We start from the raw sequence: 20,176 nt of genomic DNA, 5'->3' as shown, positions 1-20,176 counted from the left end.
ATTGCAAATCACAGTGCTTCAAAGAAAAAAAGGGAAAAAGAGTGTTTTGGGTATTTTTCCCAAAGAAGACATGACTGATGTTCTAAGATGAAGACTAAAGTATAGGGGAAAGGGGCTAGAGAGATAGGGCACTTGTCTTGCATGCAGCTGATCCAGGTTCAATCTTTGGAATCCCATCTAGTACCCCAAGCTTGCCAGGATTGATCTCTGAGTATAGAACTAGAAGCATCCCTGAGCACTGATGAGTGTGACCCAAAAACAACATCAGCAATGAACGTATAGGAGAAAGAAGCAATTCACCAGGAAGTTTAATTCAACACACAACAAATAATATTAATAAGGACAAAATATATATAAATTTTATTGACCATATAGAAACATCTGAAAATTAAATTTGACCATAAAACATGTGGACTATCTAGGACAGTGGCTGCAGAAAAGTCCCAGCTAGAAGGCTGAGAGAACAAAGGCAGGCATGGAAATCAGGATGGATCATCTCCTTCTCCCTCACTCTCAAACTTTTTAAACAGGAAGCCAGTTCACTGTCCCTCAGACCATTAGAGGGCTAGATATAGTGAAAACAAAAACTATGAACAAATTCCTATGTACACTCATATATCTTATTTTCAAGGGAAGAAACAAAATGGGAACAAATACAATATGTGGCCCACAGGCTGTAGTTTGAGGACCACTGGAATCTGAGCAGAATAAAGAGCATCCATGGGGTACAAGAAAAGAGAAGCCAGAGGCAAAGCTAACCCCTCACTCCTGTCCCACAGCAATTGAGCACCTCCATCTAAATTGGTGTTGCTTTTCAAGCTGAAACTATTGGGTTTCTAGTTTGAATTCTAGATCAAACTCACAAGAGGATTCAGAAATCCCTTTGCCCAGGAAACTCTGCTTCATTTGTTTAGGCTATAAGGTTCTTGGGTTGGAAGTTCTTGGAATCCTGATGGGGCCCAGCCCACACTACCAGTCACAGAGTTCTCAAGCTCCTTGGCCAGAAGTCTGTGGACAATTAACAATAATTCTACTGTTATCCCTCAGCAGTATAAGACTTTAAACAGATGGGTAAGTACCAGAACCTCTTGTACTTCAATTTACAAATTACAGCTCAGCCTGATTAACAAGAACTATGATTCCAGCGCTCAAGTCCAATGGTCTTCTGCCCACTCAACAGTGGCATGTAATCACTTCTGCCAGGCACACAGTGGAGAACATGGATCTCACTGGTTTCACTCTTCCGTGGAGCAAGTTATGAATAAGTTGTGGGCCAGTGTATGTTTTGTCGAAGTCTCCCTGGCTGTTAACTAATGAAATCACCCCCCAAAACCTCTTGGCTATTAGACTGAATTAACTGCTTTTTTATTGGCTTTTTATTTAATTTTTGGTTTTTGGGTTACACTCAGCAGCACTCCGGGGTTACTCTTGGCTCTATGTTCAAAAATCACTCCTGGCAGGCTTGGGGGACCATATGGGATGCCGAGATTCAAACCACCATCCTTCTGTATGCAAGGCTAACACCCTACCTCCATGCTATTTCTCCAGCCCCTGATTGGCTTTTTTTTTTTAAGTTAAGTAGGAGCACATATTTTCAAACTTAAAAGCACTGGTTTTAGATTGGGTATTTACTCATTTCCCAGAAAATTTAACATGCCCACTTCAGGGACTTCCAAGAGGTCCCGAACATTATTGACTATTTTCTGGCACCCATGGGGACCCTGGAAGAGGAGATGGGTGTTTGGCCTTAAGTAAATTGCCACGCACTTTACTCAATGTCATCAAGAAGCATTCCAACTCAAAAAAAGAAAATCTGAGTTTCTGGGGAGGTGAGTGAAGTTATCAGTACATTCAGGCATAGGGGAAATTTGTGGGGTACAAAAGGAATAGATGGGAAAAAAGATTCAAATTTCTGTAGGTTCTAAGATGATCCCCAGAGAGCATCAAAATGCCTTGATGACAGCATGAACTGTTCCTACCCAACGCTACATTCTAGATTTTATTTTTATCAGTGTGGTTTTATAAAACATCAAGACAAAAGCAACAGCCGGGACAGCGATACTAAGGGCTCTGCTTTCAAAGTTGCACTTGTCATTACTGCTCTTTCTCACCCACTGTGCTCAGATCTCTACCACAGAAGACCATCCCCCAAAAGTCACTTCATCTGCAAAACTGCCATCCACTTTCTGCCCAAGAAGTCCAGCCCTGTTTTCTTATTGTACATTCTCAAGATCTGCCTTTTTCTACTTCAGAATCTCTCAAACGCCAATATTGGCTCCTCCTGAGTCTAATTGGTACCTGCCTGATTTCAGAATATGTTTCCCTCCCCAGATGATTTCCTAGAGGTTTGAAACAAAAATCCACTCCCCACATAACTTTGAGTGTGCCAGCCCACAGAGAGGCATGGTGCTCAAGGCAGGAGCAACTGTCTAGGGTGATTCCTGATCTCAAGAGAAATGACAGGGAGTGTCTAGTTAAAAGGCAAAAAGGGTGGGAACCAGGATGAAGAGGACTAAGCCTATACAGGGGCAGGTAAGGAGAAGATAAAGGTTTTGTCCTGAGGATTTGGAGACAGAAATTTTTTTTGGGAGCCGGAGAGATAGGGTCAAGGTTAAGGCATGTGCCTTGGCTATGGCCAACCCTGGTTCAATCCAGGCAGCATATGGTCCCCAAATATCTGGATAAGAACTCTGGAGACCCCTAAGCACTGCTGGTGGGGCTTGAGTAAAAACCAACACTCCAGGATCTAAGCAGCACAATGGTTGCTGGGCCTGGCATTGAATTGCCAGACAGGTTGGCTACAAATCACCAGCAGGGGCTTACAGGGCTCCAGATCACTGCTTGGGAGACCCCTCAAATAAAAAGAAAATAAAATGAGCTCTAGGAGTGGTGAGGAGAAAGCAGTCCTGTCCCCTCACCCCATGTGGCCTCCCCTGTAGTCCCTGTCTGCAGACTCCATTCTGGCTCACAAAGTGGAGAGGTCTCCTCCAAGCTGGGGCAGCTCTGGCTTGATCAAGTCAGATAAACTCTAGGGAAAATCCAGAGCAGGAAAGAAGTAAGTACTTGTGAGCAGATTTGTAGAGAGGCGATGACCTTGTTTCCAAGCATGAAAAGGCAGCACGGTCACTGAGCCGGGAGCAGCGGACCGTGCTTGGGGCCTCACTGTGTAACTAGCCATGTGATGAGGTCAGGACTTTCCTCCCTCCCTTGTCTGAGTGCTGATATCTTGGACTATCCTAAATCATTCCATGAAGGAAAGCCCTCCAGGGCAAGATGGCAGATTGTGTGAATGCCAAGCCAGGTGCTGTGGGACTCACTTACAGACTGGGAGAGGCTGCTTGGTCCCCAAGTGTTTGCAGATCTGACTCTGTGCAAACTATTTCTACAGAGGCACAGCAGAGCTACTGTATGAGCAAGTGCCTGAAGCACTTTACTGCTCACATATTCATAAGGGCTCTTGGAACTATGGGTGATATGGTTTTCTGGCTTTGTTTAACTTTGAATCATTTTGTAATATCACTTTCCTAATTAAAAAATAAGAAGAAAGAAGAGCTACCCTGAGGATGAGCAGTAGGTTAATTATCTCCAGTGCCAGTTGTGATCAATCACTACTGTCTTCGTGTAGGGTTATATGGCTCATTTTAGATCAAGGAAGGGAAAGCTGGGATCACTCAGTCATCTCTCCCTAGGGCAAGGCTGGGCAAGGGCCATGTATGTTTGCCAACACTCTGCTCCTACATCCTAAAGGCAAAGGTTCTTCTGGTTCAAATGAGAGTGTAGGGCTGGATTCCAAGGGAAAGTTGAGTCCCTGGCCTAAAACAGAAGTAGAGTACCTGTTGGGAGCAGCAAGAAGGAAGTGACGAAGACCCTGCTCCAACCCTTTTCTGTGAAAAGCCTTCCTTTCAGTTCTAGAAGGTTCTGGAGAGCTACTGCTGAGTGTGGATTCTTCAAGCTCCCTCATGGCCCAAAACCCCATAAATCTTTCCCCTTTAATGAAGCCCCCCATACCACATCATGTATTGGAGAAGGTGTCTCCCCTGGAGGAGGCCTCATGATGCCCCACAGGTAAGCAAGCCCCCACAGCTCACGAGCCAGCACCTCTCCCTGGCACACCAGTTAGAGTTCCACTGGCTCCTGAAAAGAAGCCCTGCTGAGCACTTACTGCCCATGATCCTCCTCGCAGCGGGACCCTCAGCGGTCATTTCCCGCACGATCTCGTTGTCATCCTCATTGGCATCCAGCCAGCGGTTGCAGTTGAAGTTATACTTGTCTTTGGTCAGCGTGTTCAACAAGGTCATCTGGATCAGAGGATGTGGTGAGTGAGGGAGTGCCTTGCAGAGAGTTCCCCATAGCCTGGGATCCCTATCCTTCAAACTCATGGGGGGGTGGGGGGGCAAAGCCAACTGCTAGAGAGAAGCCAGACCATGTAGAAGGTGGAGTGTCACATTTATATTAATGACCCTGATGCCCATCACTCACTGAGCAGCCGGGTGATGAGGAATAAGACACAGTTCCTGAGCCCCTGAGCATTATTCTTCTAAGGAGGGCTGCAAACTGCTGTGCTCAGAACTTACTCCTGGGTCTGTACTCAGTAATCACTACTGAGGGCTTTGGGGGTGGGGAAAACTATGTCTGTGATTCTGAGAATAAATTCAAGTTGACCATGTACAAGGCAAGTGCCCTAACCACTGTACTATCTCTCTGACCCTTGAGCATTTTCCTAGTCTACATGGAAGTCTCCTCTGTACCCCAAATTCTGTGCCCTTGGATGCCCCCATCTATCTCTCACTGTAGCCCTCCCCCAACCTATTTTCTCTGGGCACAAAGGCCACTTAAACCCCAGGCTCATGGAAAAGGACCCTCCACTTTCTCCTGCCCATCAAGTCAACCTGGCTCACCCTTTCTAAGTGCCACCCAGAGCCAGGGTTCCTTCTGTCATGCCATGCCCGGATCTTATAAAATCTGCCCAGATTGGGTAGCTCCATCTAGGGTAAAAAGCACAGAGGATGAATGGGCAAGGCCAAGGGAAATGCGTTTGTTTCAGAGCTGACTTTTGCCAGGAACCCTGCCCCCCTCAACCCAGCTTTGGTCATTACTTCAGCATCAAGCCTGGATCTGCTGGTAGCTGATCTCAGATACTTTATCCTCACATGCCCCTCAGAGGCTGTGGCAGGGAGGGTGAGGCTGTCCTGAGCTAGGATTTCATCCAGGCTGATGGCTCTGAACAAAAATAACTGACCCATAGTCAGATCCAGACGAAAGAGAATCTTCTAAGCAAAAAAAGATCCAGTAACAAAATCCATATGGCAGCACTGCTGCTGTGCACAGGCCCAGCCCCAGGCCTCTGCTGGGCACTGAAACACACAGAAAGATCAATCCAGCTGCCGTGCCCTTTCCCTGGTGGCTGCAGTCTAGCCGGGAAGACAAACACAGAAAGAGCAGTGAAGCGAGCGGGAGAATAGAACTCCGATAGGGGCTCTGAGGAAAGGGAAGCAAATTACAAATCATTCTTACCGAAAGGTCAAAGCAGCACTTGTATTGGCCAAATAAGCCTGGCTCTGGTTATGTACATACTGGGAAGCCAAGGCTGAAGATCTTTCAAAGTTTGCTAAAATGTACTTTTGCCTTTGAAACTCTCCTCGCTCCAATTTGGCCCAGAGTGGTCAGTGGACATGAACTTTTCCTGGGTCTTTGCTCTACAATCCCACCCATGTGATTAGAATGCTCAAGCTTTTTCCATCATTGTTTCTGGTTGATTTGACTCAGGCTAGGCTGATTCCCAAGAAAGGCCAGATCTAAACTGGCTCCACGGCCAACCATCCATCTCGGCACTTCCTGCAGGAGCAAAATCTCCATGGGACCGTCCAATCATTCAACATGATCCAACTTGGCTTACTAAGCCAGAGGCCCACAAGAATACCATCCCAGCCCTGTCCCTCTCCTCCCCTTCACCCATCACCCTCCTTGCCTACCCGGAACTTCTCAATAATGCCCGGTTTGAACCACTTGTTATTGGGGTTCAGGAGGATCTCATCTGTTCGCCCCTTCTGCCCATAAATCTGGATGAAGATGGGAGTGTTGGTGCCGGCTTTCTTCAGATCTGTAGTCCAGACCCACAGAGACCAAGGGAATTCTGCAGAAACAGGTTAGCTGCACCATGAACTTCAGGAGGCAAAGGGAGTTTCCCAATAAGGGAACAAAGACATAGGCTCAGGATTTAAGAGGAGTACTTAGTAGGGCCAGGATGCAGGAACCCACAAGATGCATTTAAAAGAAAGGACCTCTTTGATCTCAGCAGACTAAGAGTAAAGAGCAGAGCTGACCCCAGCCACTCCCTCTCAAGGACATGCAGAGTTCCCAGTGTTGAGGTGTTGAGCCATTTCTGACAGTGTTTGGGGACACTGGAGCATCATCAGCTTTGGTGTTAGATTCCAGGTGGCCTGTGCCTTGGATACTCAGCACCCTAAGGGAAAGCCTTCACCCCTTCTTTCTAGAGGAAAATTGAGAAGCAGTTCTTGCTCCATCTTGCTGATCTCTGTTGAACTTCCTGCCAGCCCCACCCCAGGTCCACCTACTTTTCAGCCTCTTCTTCCTGAGAGACACCATCTCATAGAGCTGCCTTTCAATCAGTCCATCTGCTTTCTTCTCATCAAGCCAGTTGCTGCAGGGGAAGGTCTGCTGGATGCCCGTGAAGGGGCACAGAATTACCACCTGGGGACACAGAGCATAGTCTGCTGCAGCAGGGCTCCTGGTTGGAGAAAAGCTCAGCAAGCTCCTGAGCCCTTCCTTTCCTCCATCATGATGGATCTTATGCATTAGAGCTGTCCTGGGTGGAGCTTTCCCAGCCCTGATTTCAATCAATCCTAGGTGCAGAAACATCTCCAAGAATTTGCCCACCAATAAGTAGCAAGCTGTTACTAGCCCAGATTGAAAACCTTTCTCTCTATGTGCACAGCTCTATTCAAAGATCTAATTTCTTTATGCATTTTGTAAGTCTCAGTTAGTCTAAACCATATTAACTTAAACACTGAACTGCTTTGTCTATATTGTCTTATAGGGGGAAAAAGTAAATCCCATGAAAGATAATGTCTGGAATTTCACACAAAAAAAGAACAATTGTTAAAGGAGCACTAATACAGCAGTTAGGATACTTGCTTTATATGAGGACCACCCTGGTTTGATCCTTGACACCCCACATGGTCCCCCGAGCTGCAGGAGTGATCCCTGAGTGTAGAGACAGGAGTCATTCCTAACACCCAAACAAACAAACAAACAGAAAAAGGAATGGCCTCTTTAGTTTTCGTGGTTTGTGGGGTTTTTTTTTTTTTTTTTTTTTGGTGGTTTTAGCTGTTGTGGTTGTGGTTGTTTTGGGGCCACATCCAGCTGCTCTCAGGGATTACTCTTGGCTCAGAAATCACTCCTGGTGGGCTTTGGGGACCATATGGGATGCAGGAGACAGTCCTGGGTTGGCCTTATGCAACACAAATAGTTTTTGTGGTTTGTGGGTTTTTTGTTGTTGTTGTTGTTTTTTTTGGTGGTGGTTTTAGTTGTTGTGGTGGTGGTTGTTTTGGGTCCACAGCCAGCTGCACTCAGGGATTACTCCTGGCTCTTCCCTCAGAAATCACTCCTGGTGGGCTTTGGGGACCATTTGGGATGCAGAGAACAGTCCTGGGTTGGCCTTATGCAACACAAATACCCTACCAGCTATGTTATTGCTCTGGTCTTGCCTCTTCTGGTTTTAAGCTCATTCTTTCTTTCTTTCTGTTCTCCTCCCATCTCAATCACATTCTGAACCCCCAGACTTAAGCCTGGACTCCCCACTTTGTGGATGCTCAAAGCATGCTCTGAAATATGGCTAAATCTTCCATGATTAACCTAATGGAACTGCTTAGATGACTAGATTTTCAGTTTTTCTTTCTTGGAAATTAATTTTGCTTCTCCCATTGGTCAAGTGGTCTACCATTGACTTATGAAAATTTCTTTCTTAGATTTTGTGCTTACATTGATCCATTCCCCCAGAGAGCTCTTAAGTATTCTTACCACCTAACCATCAGTCTGTACCTTCACTTATAAATAACTTGCAAAGCTCAATGTGAAAAAGATGTGTAGAGGAGCTGGGAGAGATAGACAGGAAAGACCCATTTCAAGCCATTGGCAAGACAGACTAGATGGCCATGCACTACCTAGCATAGGCAGTGAAATGGGACACCATGCTCTATAAGTGGTCCCAAGCAAATCAGGAAGCAAGACAAGAACAAGGTTGAAAATAGGAGAGATGAAATGGGAAGGATCCTCAGCATCCGCACCTTCTCGCAGTACCAGCCTCTGTTGACACCCACATTGCCATGGCCAATGGAGACGCGGCTCAGGGGACTCAGAAGCACTGCCAGCTCGATGTGGAAAATGTCTGTGCGGCCTCGGTCAAACACGCCACCCTCTAGGAAGATTTTGCCACTGTTCTTGTTCCCACGAGCCCCAAACATGACCAAGTAGATCTTGGATTTGGTACCAGCACCCCGAACATCCCCAGTGAAAACGGTGACAATATAGGAAAGAGCTGGGAGGGAGAAAACAGAGAAGTTCTGTAAGAGCTGCAATAAAACCATGTGCCTGGTCCTGCCCAGCCTCCCTGCCCCACCACCTCCCATGCATCCTCCCAAGGTCATCCTCCTCCAGGAAACAGCCAATGCTCCTCCTAGTTCCCCTCATCTTATTCTCTCAGGAAAGGTTTCCCAAGCAAGGTTTAGGGAGCCCAAGGGCCATTTTTTTAGTCACACCCTGCAGCGCTCAGGGGTAACTCCTGGCTCTACGCTTAGAAATTGCTTCTGGCAGGCTCAGGAGACCATATGGGACGCCGGGATTTGAACCACCAACTTTCTGCTTCAAGGCGAATGCCAAATCTCCATGCCATCTTCCGGCCCCCCAAAGGCCATTTTTAAGAATTCTTGGGCATCTAAGCCAAATGGTTCCATGATTGAGCCCAGGTCATCAGGGCTATACCCAAAGACTGTGCTGGGACCCCTGAGCATCTGCTTTCCAACACAGTTCCCTGAATACAAGGCAGGCATCCCTGTTCTAACCACTGTTCTGTCTCCCTGGACACTTCACCCTGTGTGTCAGAATTTGTGTGTCAATGCATCTTATTTGAGGAATCATCACTGAGTCTTATTACAGAGAGCTGCCAGCCCTGACTACAAAAAACTAACAAAGAGAAGGAAAAACCTGGCTAGCTAATAATAGTACTGACTATTAATTTAATTAACACGGTCATATTAATAGCTGCTCAATGAATTCTATCATATCAACTTTAATTATGATTCAATTCTTCTTGTATTTAATTCGCATTCAATTCTTCTTGATTTAAAGCAGGACTATCTGACTCTTTTCACTTTCTCTTTTGCTGATAATTTTCAGTAGAGGGCATTTTGCCTTCATATGTGGTAGTATGAAGGAATATATAAGGAGGATGAAAATATTGTGAGTTTATGAGTTTTGGCCATTTCAGGTGTTAGTCATTTAGGGGTGGGTAGGGGATAATATAATGCTTTGGAGTCTGGGGAAGACTTGCAAGAAGAGATTCAACTTGGAGGTTCAACTTGGAATAGTCAAGCATCCAGCAGAGAAGAAACACTCAGCAGTGGGATTAAAGAATAAAGCAGCATTCTGAGAAATGGCCAGGTGACAGAAAGTCCCATTCTGGCTCATGCCAAGATTTTTTTTTTTTTTGCCTTGGGCAGCATATGTCTGGTAGGAGGCATCTCCTTCGTCTCTTCTCAGACATCAGTAATCCTGATGAACCAACATTTAAGGAGCAGGAGAGCTATTGTCCCTCACCCATCAGTAGCAGCCCCCAGTCGTCCCCCAAACACAAATATTCCCCCAGCATGCAGAAAGTGAGAGCTGAGCCAGACCCTGCCCCAGTCCTACCTGTGGTCTCAGCACCACCCACTAAGATGTCCCTCTGGATTTTGCCATCATCTTCATCCAAGGCTAGCCAGCGGTTTAGAGGAAAGTCATACTTTCTCTTGTTCCCAATATCTTCGATGACTATCTGGAAAGAAGTAAGGGCAGAATGACAGGTTCATTAAGGGACACCCGAAGGTCAGTACTTGCAATAACTTCCGGGTCTTGCTGGTACACATATATACATCAGAGCAGTCCAAGAAAGTTTATTTCTAGGGTATCCTTGTGGGAAGCATAGAGACACCCCGCAGGGATGACTGACTGTTGTGCCTCTCTGAACCCATCTTTTCTCCTCTTTGTGCAAGATTCTTCGCTCCTCCTGTTTGGCACACAAGCCATGCTATTTCCATTTTCTCAGACTGAGAGATTCAGCCCTGCTTGTGGAAGTCCCTGATTCAGCCTTCCTTGGGGAAGAAGTTTGTTCCTTGCAAGCTGGGCTTTCCCTGACACTTGGGGAGATAAGATTATAGAAAGAGTCATTTCTAGGATTTGTCAGCTTCTGATTTTTTTTCCTTTCTTTTTAAGTTCTTCCAGTTAGAAGACACACCCAGGGCTCCAAGGTGTGGGTGGGGGACCCCTGTAGTGCTGGGGATAAGCATCAGGAATCAAACATGCTCTACCCTTGACCTGCCTCTTTTCTCTTTCAGGCTCAACATTGGAATATGGGTGTTTGGACACCCAGGGCCTAGTATAAAAGTGTTGGTACATATTGGTAAGGACAGGACATAGGCTAGAGACTAAAGAAACCCCTAGACCCTAGACCTGAGCATCCTCCTCCCACTGACGCTGGCATCAGGTACCAGCCCACCCACCCAATTCTGGCCTTCCCTGACATGGCACAGAAAACAGAAACTCCACTCAGGTCCTAAAGACCTAGGTTAGGTCTCTGTCCTGCCACTCTAGAACAGAAGGGCTCCAGGAAAGACTCGTTTTTCTTTCATGGTCCCTAAAACCAAGGGGCCAAGGACATGGCCCAGATGCAGCACCATGTCCCACTCATGGCCACAGCTCCTTGGAAGTGGCTGCCGAACTGAGCTAATCAGGAATCGCACACACCCATCACAGAGGTATACCCAGTCCTGTGCCCTGAGTCTGAGTGTCTGGAGGATGGGGGACACTGTCAACTGAACAGTACAGGGGTGCTGGCCACCTTTGGATCCTCTATCAGAGCTTGGAAACACTTGGGCCATGGACCTGGGAATCCCTCTGCAAGAATTAGTTGTGAAAACCCTCCCTGAGTCCCTCAACAAAAGCACTGAAAGGCCTGGCTAGAACTTGAATGGACCAGGGACTTAAATGGACTGCTCCAGAGACCGGTGTAGAGATACAGGAAACCAAAGACTCCCCTGGGATGGTGACTGAGGGTGAAAGACAAGACAAGCAACAGAGAGAATGGGTATCAATAGATAGACAACAGTAGAACAGAGGAAGAGGACAGAGGTTAGGGCTAGCTGTTAACTGAAGTATTCAGAAGTGAAGGGAGGTGCTGGTGGTCCCCAATCTCTGGTTTTTCAACTTGAGTTAATTCAGCCTGAAAACTTTCTTCCTCCTTTTTCATCACAGAACTTTCACGAAGATTTAGGCACACTGACCTGCAAAGTCATTGAGAGACTTAACAGACTTAAGTCTCATCCAGGGGCAGTAGGGGCAAAAATTTGGTTTGAGTCAAGGTAAACGAAAGGAACATGCTGTGGGGAGTTTCCAAAGTCAGCCCTGAGGTACAAGGGACTGGAAGGGAGGAACTGAAGAGTAGGCCCTGACCTTTTCCTAGGATATAATATCCTATGAGTCTCAAAGAGAAGCATCTCCTTTGGCATTTTGCCTTCAATTTTAATGTTTGGTTTGCAAACAAACAAAGAGCAATAAAGAGAGGAAAGAGGATTTAAAAAATGAAGGGAAAGAGGATGAAAGGAAACTTCCAGAGGAATCCAGAAGATCAAAAGTGTGGAAAAGCACTGATATAAAGTAGAGGAAAGAGAATTCAAGAAATTGGTATGTTTAAAGAAAACACCAGAAGGTTTCATCTCAATAAAGTGAGTATCAGCCTTACTAAGGATAGCAGTGACTTCATTGAAAATGAAATAATGATATGGAAAGGTTGAATAAGGTATCAAGACAAGTGAAATTTTAGAGGGGCAAATACATCAAAGTTCTTATAATAGAGTATCACAAAGAGTTTATCATGAGAAATAATCGCATCTGTGCATGAAGATAATCTACAAGTGTGTCTATCAGCAGTCTCTGTACTATCAACAATTCTGGCGGGGGAAGAGAAAATATTTTACAAAGGGGAATTGGTTCAATAATTCATGGTCTATCTGTGCAATAAAATATGATTCTTGTCACTAAAATTATGTAGGAGAACATCATGTTGTTCCATTTAAACAACTTGGAAAATATGCATGTTATATCTAAGAGGGGAAACAGTTTGTAAATCATTGTGCTTATCATGATCTCATTACAACTGAAACATGTATATTAAATCACAGAGAAATAGGGGACATGTAGCAAAATATGAGCACAGGTTATCTTTGGGTGGTGATTTAGGGTTATTCAGATAATCTTATTTTTTTACTAATTTGTGTGTTCCTAAATATTTTACAACAGACATATATTAACTGTTAGAAGAAAAAAATAAAGTATGCATCATTTAAAAGCACATGGGGCTGGAGAGAGAGAGAGAGCTCAGGGGCTAAGGTGCTTGCCTTGCACAAGGCTGACCCCGATTCGATCCCTAGCATTACATATGGTCCTTCAGCACTGCAGAAGTGATCTCTGTGCACAGATCTAGGAGTAAGTTCTAAGTAAATCAGGCGTGGCCCCTAAGCAAAAAAATAAATAAGTAATTAAATAAAATAAGATGCACATGCTTGAAATGCAAGAATGGAACTGGTCAATCCACTCATGTGCAAATCAAGTGGGGTGGGGTTTTGATAAGGGTTTCTGGAGCAGAAAGGAAATAGAAATGCCAGGAGTGGAGAATGCTGAGAGCTTTGTAGACCAGACGGAGACTCTGATGAGACTGAGCAAGCAAGAACCTGGTGTGTCTTCAGAAATGGCTTTGCAGAGGGAATGAACAAATGAATTAAATAATAACCAAAAAATATCCGAGGTTTCCTAGCAAAGACTTACCATGTTCCAGAAAGTGAAAAAGCTGAAACAGAAGGAAGGGAGGGAGAAACAAATGAACAATCCGCCCCACTCCCAAGTGCTGCCTGTCAAGGCCTTGGGTTTATCAGGAGAAAGGAAATCTTGTAAGCATTCTTATAAGCATTACAAAAGAAAAGGGAAGAAAACAAAAACCAACACAACTTGTGCAGAAAAAGGCCAAGTCAACTTAGTCTCCACCTCCCATTTCAGCAGGCAAAGAGCCATGTTCCCCTTTCCTGAGAGTGGAAAGACATGTCGCACAAGGACCTGCCCCAGGTGAGGGGTGCTCTGACACAGAGAGGGCAGAAGCTGACATGACCCAGCAGGCACCTCCCCAGAGCAGCACATCAGCCCTATCAAGGTCACCCCCATGGAATTGGTAGCTGCTTTTACCCTTCCTCACCCCCAACCATATTCTTGCCCATGATGAAAGTGCTGGGCTGTAAGGTGCCTGCCAGTGCCTTACTCTGGCACAAGCCAACCTCCCACCTCTGCCCTTGGGTATCTTGTCTCCAGTCCAAGCACCAAGTAGCGTCCCAGGAGCAAGCTGGCTGTAGTCAGGGCTAAGCAAGCCCCAATCCCAAAGGCATCATAGCTATTCCTTGTTCGCTGATTAAGGTTCTGTCTCCAACCAAGAGCTTAAGGGACTTCAGGCTGAGTAAGGTGAAAAAAGCATTGTGCTCTCAGATGCGCTCACTCATGCACTCTGCCAAGCATCTTCTTCAGAGCCTCCTTCTAACTAATGGCTGGAAAGGCAGCCACTTGTGGCACCATCTACAAGAGACCACATTTCTGGTTGAAGAAACATAAGAAGAAGAACCAAGAGGAATTGGTTTGTTTCAAAAGGAAAACTTTGTAGGGAAACAGTCTGCTTTTGTCTTCTTTTCTCTTTCTGCCAGGAAGAGATCTGTCCAGGATTTAGCAGCCATACTGATTCTGAGCCCGCAAGTTTGAGGTTGAAAGCCCCAACTTGGGGATGGGACACAAGGAAGCAAAAATCTCAAAGGGCAGCTGCTCCCTGTGTTCACCTCATCTAAGATTTATGTCAAAGAAGTGAAAGAAGCCAGAGAGATAGCATGGAGGTAGAGTGTTTGCTTTGCATGCAGAAGAACAGTGGTTCCAATCCCAGCATCCCATATAGTCCCCCCGAGTCTGCCAGGAGCAATTTCTGAGCATAGAGCCAGGAGTAACCCCTGAGCGATGCTGGGTATGACCCAAAACAAACAAGCAAGCAAGCAAAAAGAAGTAAAAGAAGTCCTTCACTGGATGAACACAGCACTTAAATTTTCTGGTATTTTGCAGCCAAATGTGTGCCTAACTGTGAGTATCCCTTACCCCAACTTCTTATTATTTCACCTGAATTATCAGAACTGACCACACCTGAAACAGGTGGGTAAAGGAGTCTGCATGGGGGGGCGGAAAAAGGGATTAAGAAGGAGAGTTAGGGGGCCGGAGAGATAGCATGGAGGTAAGGCATTTGCCTTTCATGCAGAAGGATGGTGGTTTGAATCCCAGCATCCCATATGGTCCCCTGTGCCTGCCAGGGGTGATTTCTGAGCATAGAGCCAGGAGTAACCCCTGAGCGCTGCTGGGTGTGACCCAAAAACCAAAAAAAAAAAAAAAAAGGAGAGTTAGAGAAGTGAGTAGCAGAAGCAAAACTCAACAGCAAGATTCAACAGAGAGATTTAGCATCAGATTCAGCAGCAATAGCATCAGCAAAGGGAGTTAGTTAGCCTGGAAGCCAGGTAGGAAGCATGGAAAAAACAGCGGAAAGGGAGACAGAAGCCGAGAGAGCCAGAAGGAGTAGAGAAGTAGCAGCTAGGAAAAGGCTTAATATAGAGGCCATGTGAGGAGGTGTGCATGGCGTTAGGGACTATGAAATAAAGCTGGCTGACTCCAGGAACTTCATTTGACTGTTTTGTGATCTCTCCGCCCTCACCCTGCAACCTTCACACTAGGACTCTTTATTTTATATTAAAACAACACCTAACAGACGCAGGAACATAAAGGAGCTAAGCAGGAACAAAGTCTCAACTCTGCATCTCCTATCATAGGGCTGTAAATCTAAGGGCTTGCTTTCTGCCTTAATCAATAAGACAGTTTTCAAGATCAGACAGCAACAGAAACTGGGGGAAATTGCTCAGAGGGCTGGTTTGTGCAGGGCCTCAGGTTCTATCCTCCTTCCAACAGCTTCCTGAGCATAACCAACCAGAACCTTGGTGGATCCCAGCACTGCTAGAGGTTCCCATGTATGTATGTATGTGTGTATGTATGTATGTATAATTACACATGAACTTACCTACCATTGCTCTGGGAACTGAAATATCATAATAAAAAATATATAGGAAGAACTGAAAACCCATTTTCTTTCTTTTTCCTTTTGCTATTTTTCTGCTGCAGGGATAGAACTCAGGTTTCCTTCTGACCAAGCATACTGGACTTTCAGCAACTGCTATATTGCCCTCTTCTTTCTCCCAGTCTCATCCTCCCACTGAGCTTCACTGGACCTCACTAGAAAGCCTCCTGGATTCAGCTTCTCCAGCACCTCCCTCTCCTAAGGGTGTTTACAACCTGCCCACTTATAAATAACACTTGCCATAAGCTTTCAAATAGAGTTCAGTGTCTTTTACTTCTGTTCTGGGTCTCAGTTTCTTCATCACTAAACCTAGCCAGGATGTAGTGAAGAACTAAGAAGAAAACAAAAATGGCTTCCAAGATGCTAACACATGTCTGCATAAAGCTGATGATGAAAGTGAGTGCTTTTGGCTCTATCTCAACCTGCTTGGTTTGAAGGAAAGACCCCCTGGACTCTCACAAAGTCTGATGCTTCTTTCAAACCCTCCTAGCAATTCTGCTCCCTGCAATTTTTAGGTCACAGTGAAAAGTAGAAGTAGGAAAAGGAACCATATGATAACTGAAAACCAGAATGGGGAGTTGACAAAGATAAAAAAAAAAGGCAAAAGAACACTAAAAATTCATAGATATCTGAGGTCACTTAGGCAATAGGATCCTGAACTGGAGTAAAGGCTCAAATGTAAAGTGAGGCATGGAGGCAGAAAGGAATAAGAGGACTAAAATATGACCAGTTGGAGGGCCAGAAGTGCCCACTTCCACCTGCAGGGGCCACAGAGTGGCAGCTGAACCCACCTTGCACAGGAACCAGCCTGCAGAGCCTCCCTTATTATTGTGGCCAACATTGATCTTCATCAGTTGTCCCAAGTCTGGAGCATCCAACATAAACTTGTCTTCTGCTCCCTTTTCAAAGTTGTCCTTTTCACTCTCCAGCCTACGCTCCCCTTCAAATACAGATACACAAGAAAGTCACAAAATAGGAGGAGGAAGAGGGGGAGGAAAAATAGAGGGAGGAGGAAGAAAAGGAAGAATAGAAGAAGAAGGAGGAGGAGGAGAAGGAGGAGGAGAAAGAGGAGAAAGAGGAGGAGGAGGAGGAACAGAAAGAGGAGGAGGAGGAGAAAAAGGAGAAAGAGGAGGAGGAAGAGATGGAAGAGGAGGAAGAAGGAGGAGGAAGAGGTGGAAGAGGAAGAAGAGGAGAAAGAGAAGGAAGAGGAAGAGGAGGAGAAAGAGAAGGAAGAGGAGGAGAAAAAGAAGGAGGAAGAAGAGGAGGAGGAAAAAGTAGAGGAGGAGGAGGAGGAAAAACAGCTCTTCCCACTGGAGGGAGCTATCCAAAAATCAGTCCATGGGGGAGGTCTCTCGTTAGATGGGATGAGAGACAGGCAGAATGTGATGTCCTCTGTTCTTCCACTCAGCTGGGCCATGGGCTGACACCACTCTAGAAAGTAAACTGTATTAAGACCACAAAGATTGATGAATGCAGTTAAAAAAATAACTATACAACAACTATAATGACAATGGTAGTGAGGGAGGGGGTAAGGGATGAAGGTAATGGGGGACATTGGTGGCAGAAAGATTGCACTGGTGAAGGGGGGTGTACTTTTTATGACTGAACCCCAACTAAAACATGTTTGTAACCATGGTGCTTAAATAAAGATATTAAAACATTTTTAAAGAACAAACTCTTGGGGGCTAGCACAATAGCACCAGTGGGTGTGGCGTTTGCACATAGCCTACCCAGGTTTGATCCTTGGAATCCCATATGGTCCACTGAGCACTTCCAGGTATGACCCTTGAGCAAAGAGCCAGGAGTAACACCTAAGCAGTGCTGGTTGTGTCCCAAAAACAAAAACAAAAAGAACCAGCTCTGGGCCCGGAGAGATAGCACAGTGGTATTTGCCTTGCAAGCAGCTGATCCAGGACCTAAGGTGGTTGGTTCGAATCCCGGTGTCCCATATGGTCCCCCATGCCTGCCAGGAGCTATTTCTGAGCAGACAGCCAAGAGTAACCCCTGAGCACCGCCGGGTGTGGCCCCAAAACCAAAAAATAAATAAATAAATAAATAACCAGCTCTTAGGACTGGAGAGATAACATGGAGGTAGCACATTTGCCTTGCATGCACAAGAATGGTGGTTCGAATCCCGGCATCCCATATGGTCCCCCAAGCCTGCCAGAGGCGATTTCTGAGCATAGAGCCAGGAATAACCCTTGAGTGCTGCTGGGTGTGACCCAAAAACCAAAAAAAAAAAAAAGGAACCAGCTTTTAGATTATAAGAACAACCTTAGTGATTATTAGAGAGGACTTTCATAAAGGGATCAACTATGACAGATGAATGGACAAATAAATGGATGGATGGATGGATGGATGGATGGATGGATGGATGGATGGATGGATGGATGGATGGGGGAGTGGAGGGTGGGGGGTAGATGGTGGTGGATGGATAGAAATTAGATGGCTGAAACTGGATAGATGAAACTAGAAAATAATCAGACCCATTCGATAATTCATTTCAGTGGATTTCACATTTAAGATGTGCATACTTTTGTTTGACTCTCATCTAATGCTTAGAACTTTTTCTTTTTTAAAATATCCCCTCCAGACTGGAATACAGTACAGTGGAGTACAGCTGGAGTACAGTGTGTAGGACACTTGCTTTGCATATGGCAAACACAGGTTAGATTCCTGGCATTCAATATGATCCCCAGAGCAACACAAAGAGCATTGCTAGGTATGGTCCCAAAATTTTAAAAAAAAATTTAATTCTTAAAAAGTAAAAAATTGAAATAGCCAATCCTTATTCTAATTGAATCAAATCTCTTTCCTCCAAGACAGTTGTTGGAAGCAGTGATTGAATATTTCCTCTTCTGCTCTCAAGTTCCTCAGAGCTGCCTCAAGTCTTTGACTCTCTCCCATGGTTTTGTTGTGTGTTTATTTTCTGTCAAAATCAGAATATTTTACTTTCTAGAGATCTACAATGTCTTAACATCAGTCCCCCAGAGAATGCACAAATGTTCTAAAGGAGATGAGATGATTAAAATAAGATGCTACTGATTGGCTGAAATATGCCCAAAACATCAATTCTCATTTTGTCAACAAGAGGTGCCAGCTGTGATTGAAACGGCTTGAATTCACAGCACTGTAAGATTACTCTTGCTTCTAAAAGGAGTGTGCTAGACTTACCCAGTCCCAGGAGGATAACAAGCAAATAATAAAAAAAATTAAAAAAAGTTTGTATTATGATAGCCTCCTATTATGAAGATTGTTAATATTACTGTTACTGAAAAATTTATCCTGCAATATTTGGCCTGGAGGGATGGGGCTTTGGGTCACATCTGACTGTGCTCAATTCATGGCTTATCCCAATTCTGTGCTCAGGGGTCACTACTGGCAGTGCTTCTGGGACCATCGGCAGCCCCTGAGCTATCTGTCTGGCTCTAATAATTAGCCCTTTGTGGCCATTAATTTTAATAACTTAAGCTGTGGAATACTGTCTTTTGAGAGTTTTGTTGGCCTTTTGTTATGGTAGTAGTTGTTTTGGGTCATATCTGTCAGTGCTCAGGGCTTACTCCTGGCTCTGTCCTCAGGGATCATTTCTGGTGGGGTTCAGGGAAGCTAATGTAGGGAGCCCCTTTAAGAACAGACAAGACTGTGTGAAAAGTGTGTTGGCACTACGGACAATGTCTTGGATTGGATGATAACTTGCCTGAAGCCTAGAGTTGGTCTTATGCCAGGAAACTTCAGGGGTAGGATCTCTTTGTATTTAGGCCAAGGTTATTCCTTTCCATGCCTCTCATATTTTGGTGGGCCTATGCAAACAACAATTGCCACTCTAACACCGTTTTTACTGTGCTCCTTTGACTCTAATCCTTAAAATGCACCCACTTAAAATTTGAGGTTAACTTAAGCTAATACGCATGTACATGGAAATGTAAAAAATACTATGCCTCTAATGTTTAAGGAGTTACATAAGTTTTATGGCTTTAGATTGCCTTGTGTGCTGTTAAGAAATATTATAATGTGCTACAATCTGGGGGCTTGAGGGACAAAGTAATTGTACATGGATTCTGTTTTATTTATCTTAACGTTCTTTGGCTGAAAGTTCAAAGTTAAGATATCAGCAAGAGGACTTCTTCTGAGAATTATGTTATGGGTGATTGTCCTTCCACTGTAACTTTACCTTGTCCTCTTTCTTTGCATCTTTTGTTCTCATAATTCAAAATAAAAAATTAAAAAAAAAGAACAGACAAAAAATACAGGATTGAAACGCAGACATAGAATTTTGCTAGAAGCAGGCAGATTTGAGAATTGATTGTTAACCATTCAAAACTTAAGGGCATCAAACAGAGAGCCATAAAGCAGGAAGCCCCGAGAAGTAAATGTAAACATTTATGATCCCTTTATCTGTATATTCCACCTGCTGGAGATATAGGTTCCATTATCAGTACATCCCCGACCTGATGGAGACAGAGCTCATTATCTGCACATTCCATTTCACCAGCCAATGGATCCTGTTATTCGTCTGTTTAATATATCTACCTCTTATTCACATATTTACGAGCAGAGCTGTGTCCACAAAATAGTATTTAAGTTGGGCCTTGAGTTTCAATAAGTGGAATTGGATTCAGTCTTGGCTGAAGTTCTTTTCCCACTTTTGTCTGTCTTTGTCCGTCTGCCTTTGTCTTTGTGTATGCACGATCTCCCTCCAAGAAAGAA

The 20,176-nt window shown here is 44.8% G+C and overlaps 1 protein-coding gene across 1 annotated transcript in view; it reads right to left on the bottom strand.

Moving 5' to 3' along the window:
• Positions 1-20,176, bottom strand: part of LOXHD1 (lipoxygenase homology PLAT domains 1) — a 154,297-nt gene that overhangs the window by 91,896 nt on the left and 42,225 nt on the right. The window contains 7 exon segments of the mRNA XM_049781504.1: positions 4,163-4,298; positions 4,899-4,985; positions 5,973-6,133; positions 6,576-6,711; positions 8,307-8,557; positions 9,928-10,051; positions 16,261-16,409. Coding sequence (XP_049637461.1) covers positions 4,163-4,298; positions 4,899-4,985; positions 5,973-6,133; positions 6,576-6,711; positions 8,307-8,557; positions 9,928-10,051; positions 16,261-16,409 — 1,044 coding nt within the window.

The sequence above is a fragment of the Suncus etruscus genome, chromosome 10 (assembly GCF_024139225.1).
Source record: "Suncus etruscus isolate mSunEtr1 chromosome 10, mSunEtr1.pri.cur, whole genome shotgun sequence".
Taxonomy (NCBI): domain Eukaryota; kingdom Metazoa; phylum Chordata; class Mammalia; order Eulipotyphla; family Soricidae; genus Suncus; species Suncus etruscus.
This window is presented reverse-complemented; position numbering and strand designations above follow the sequence as displayed.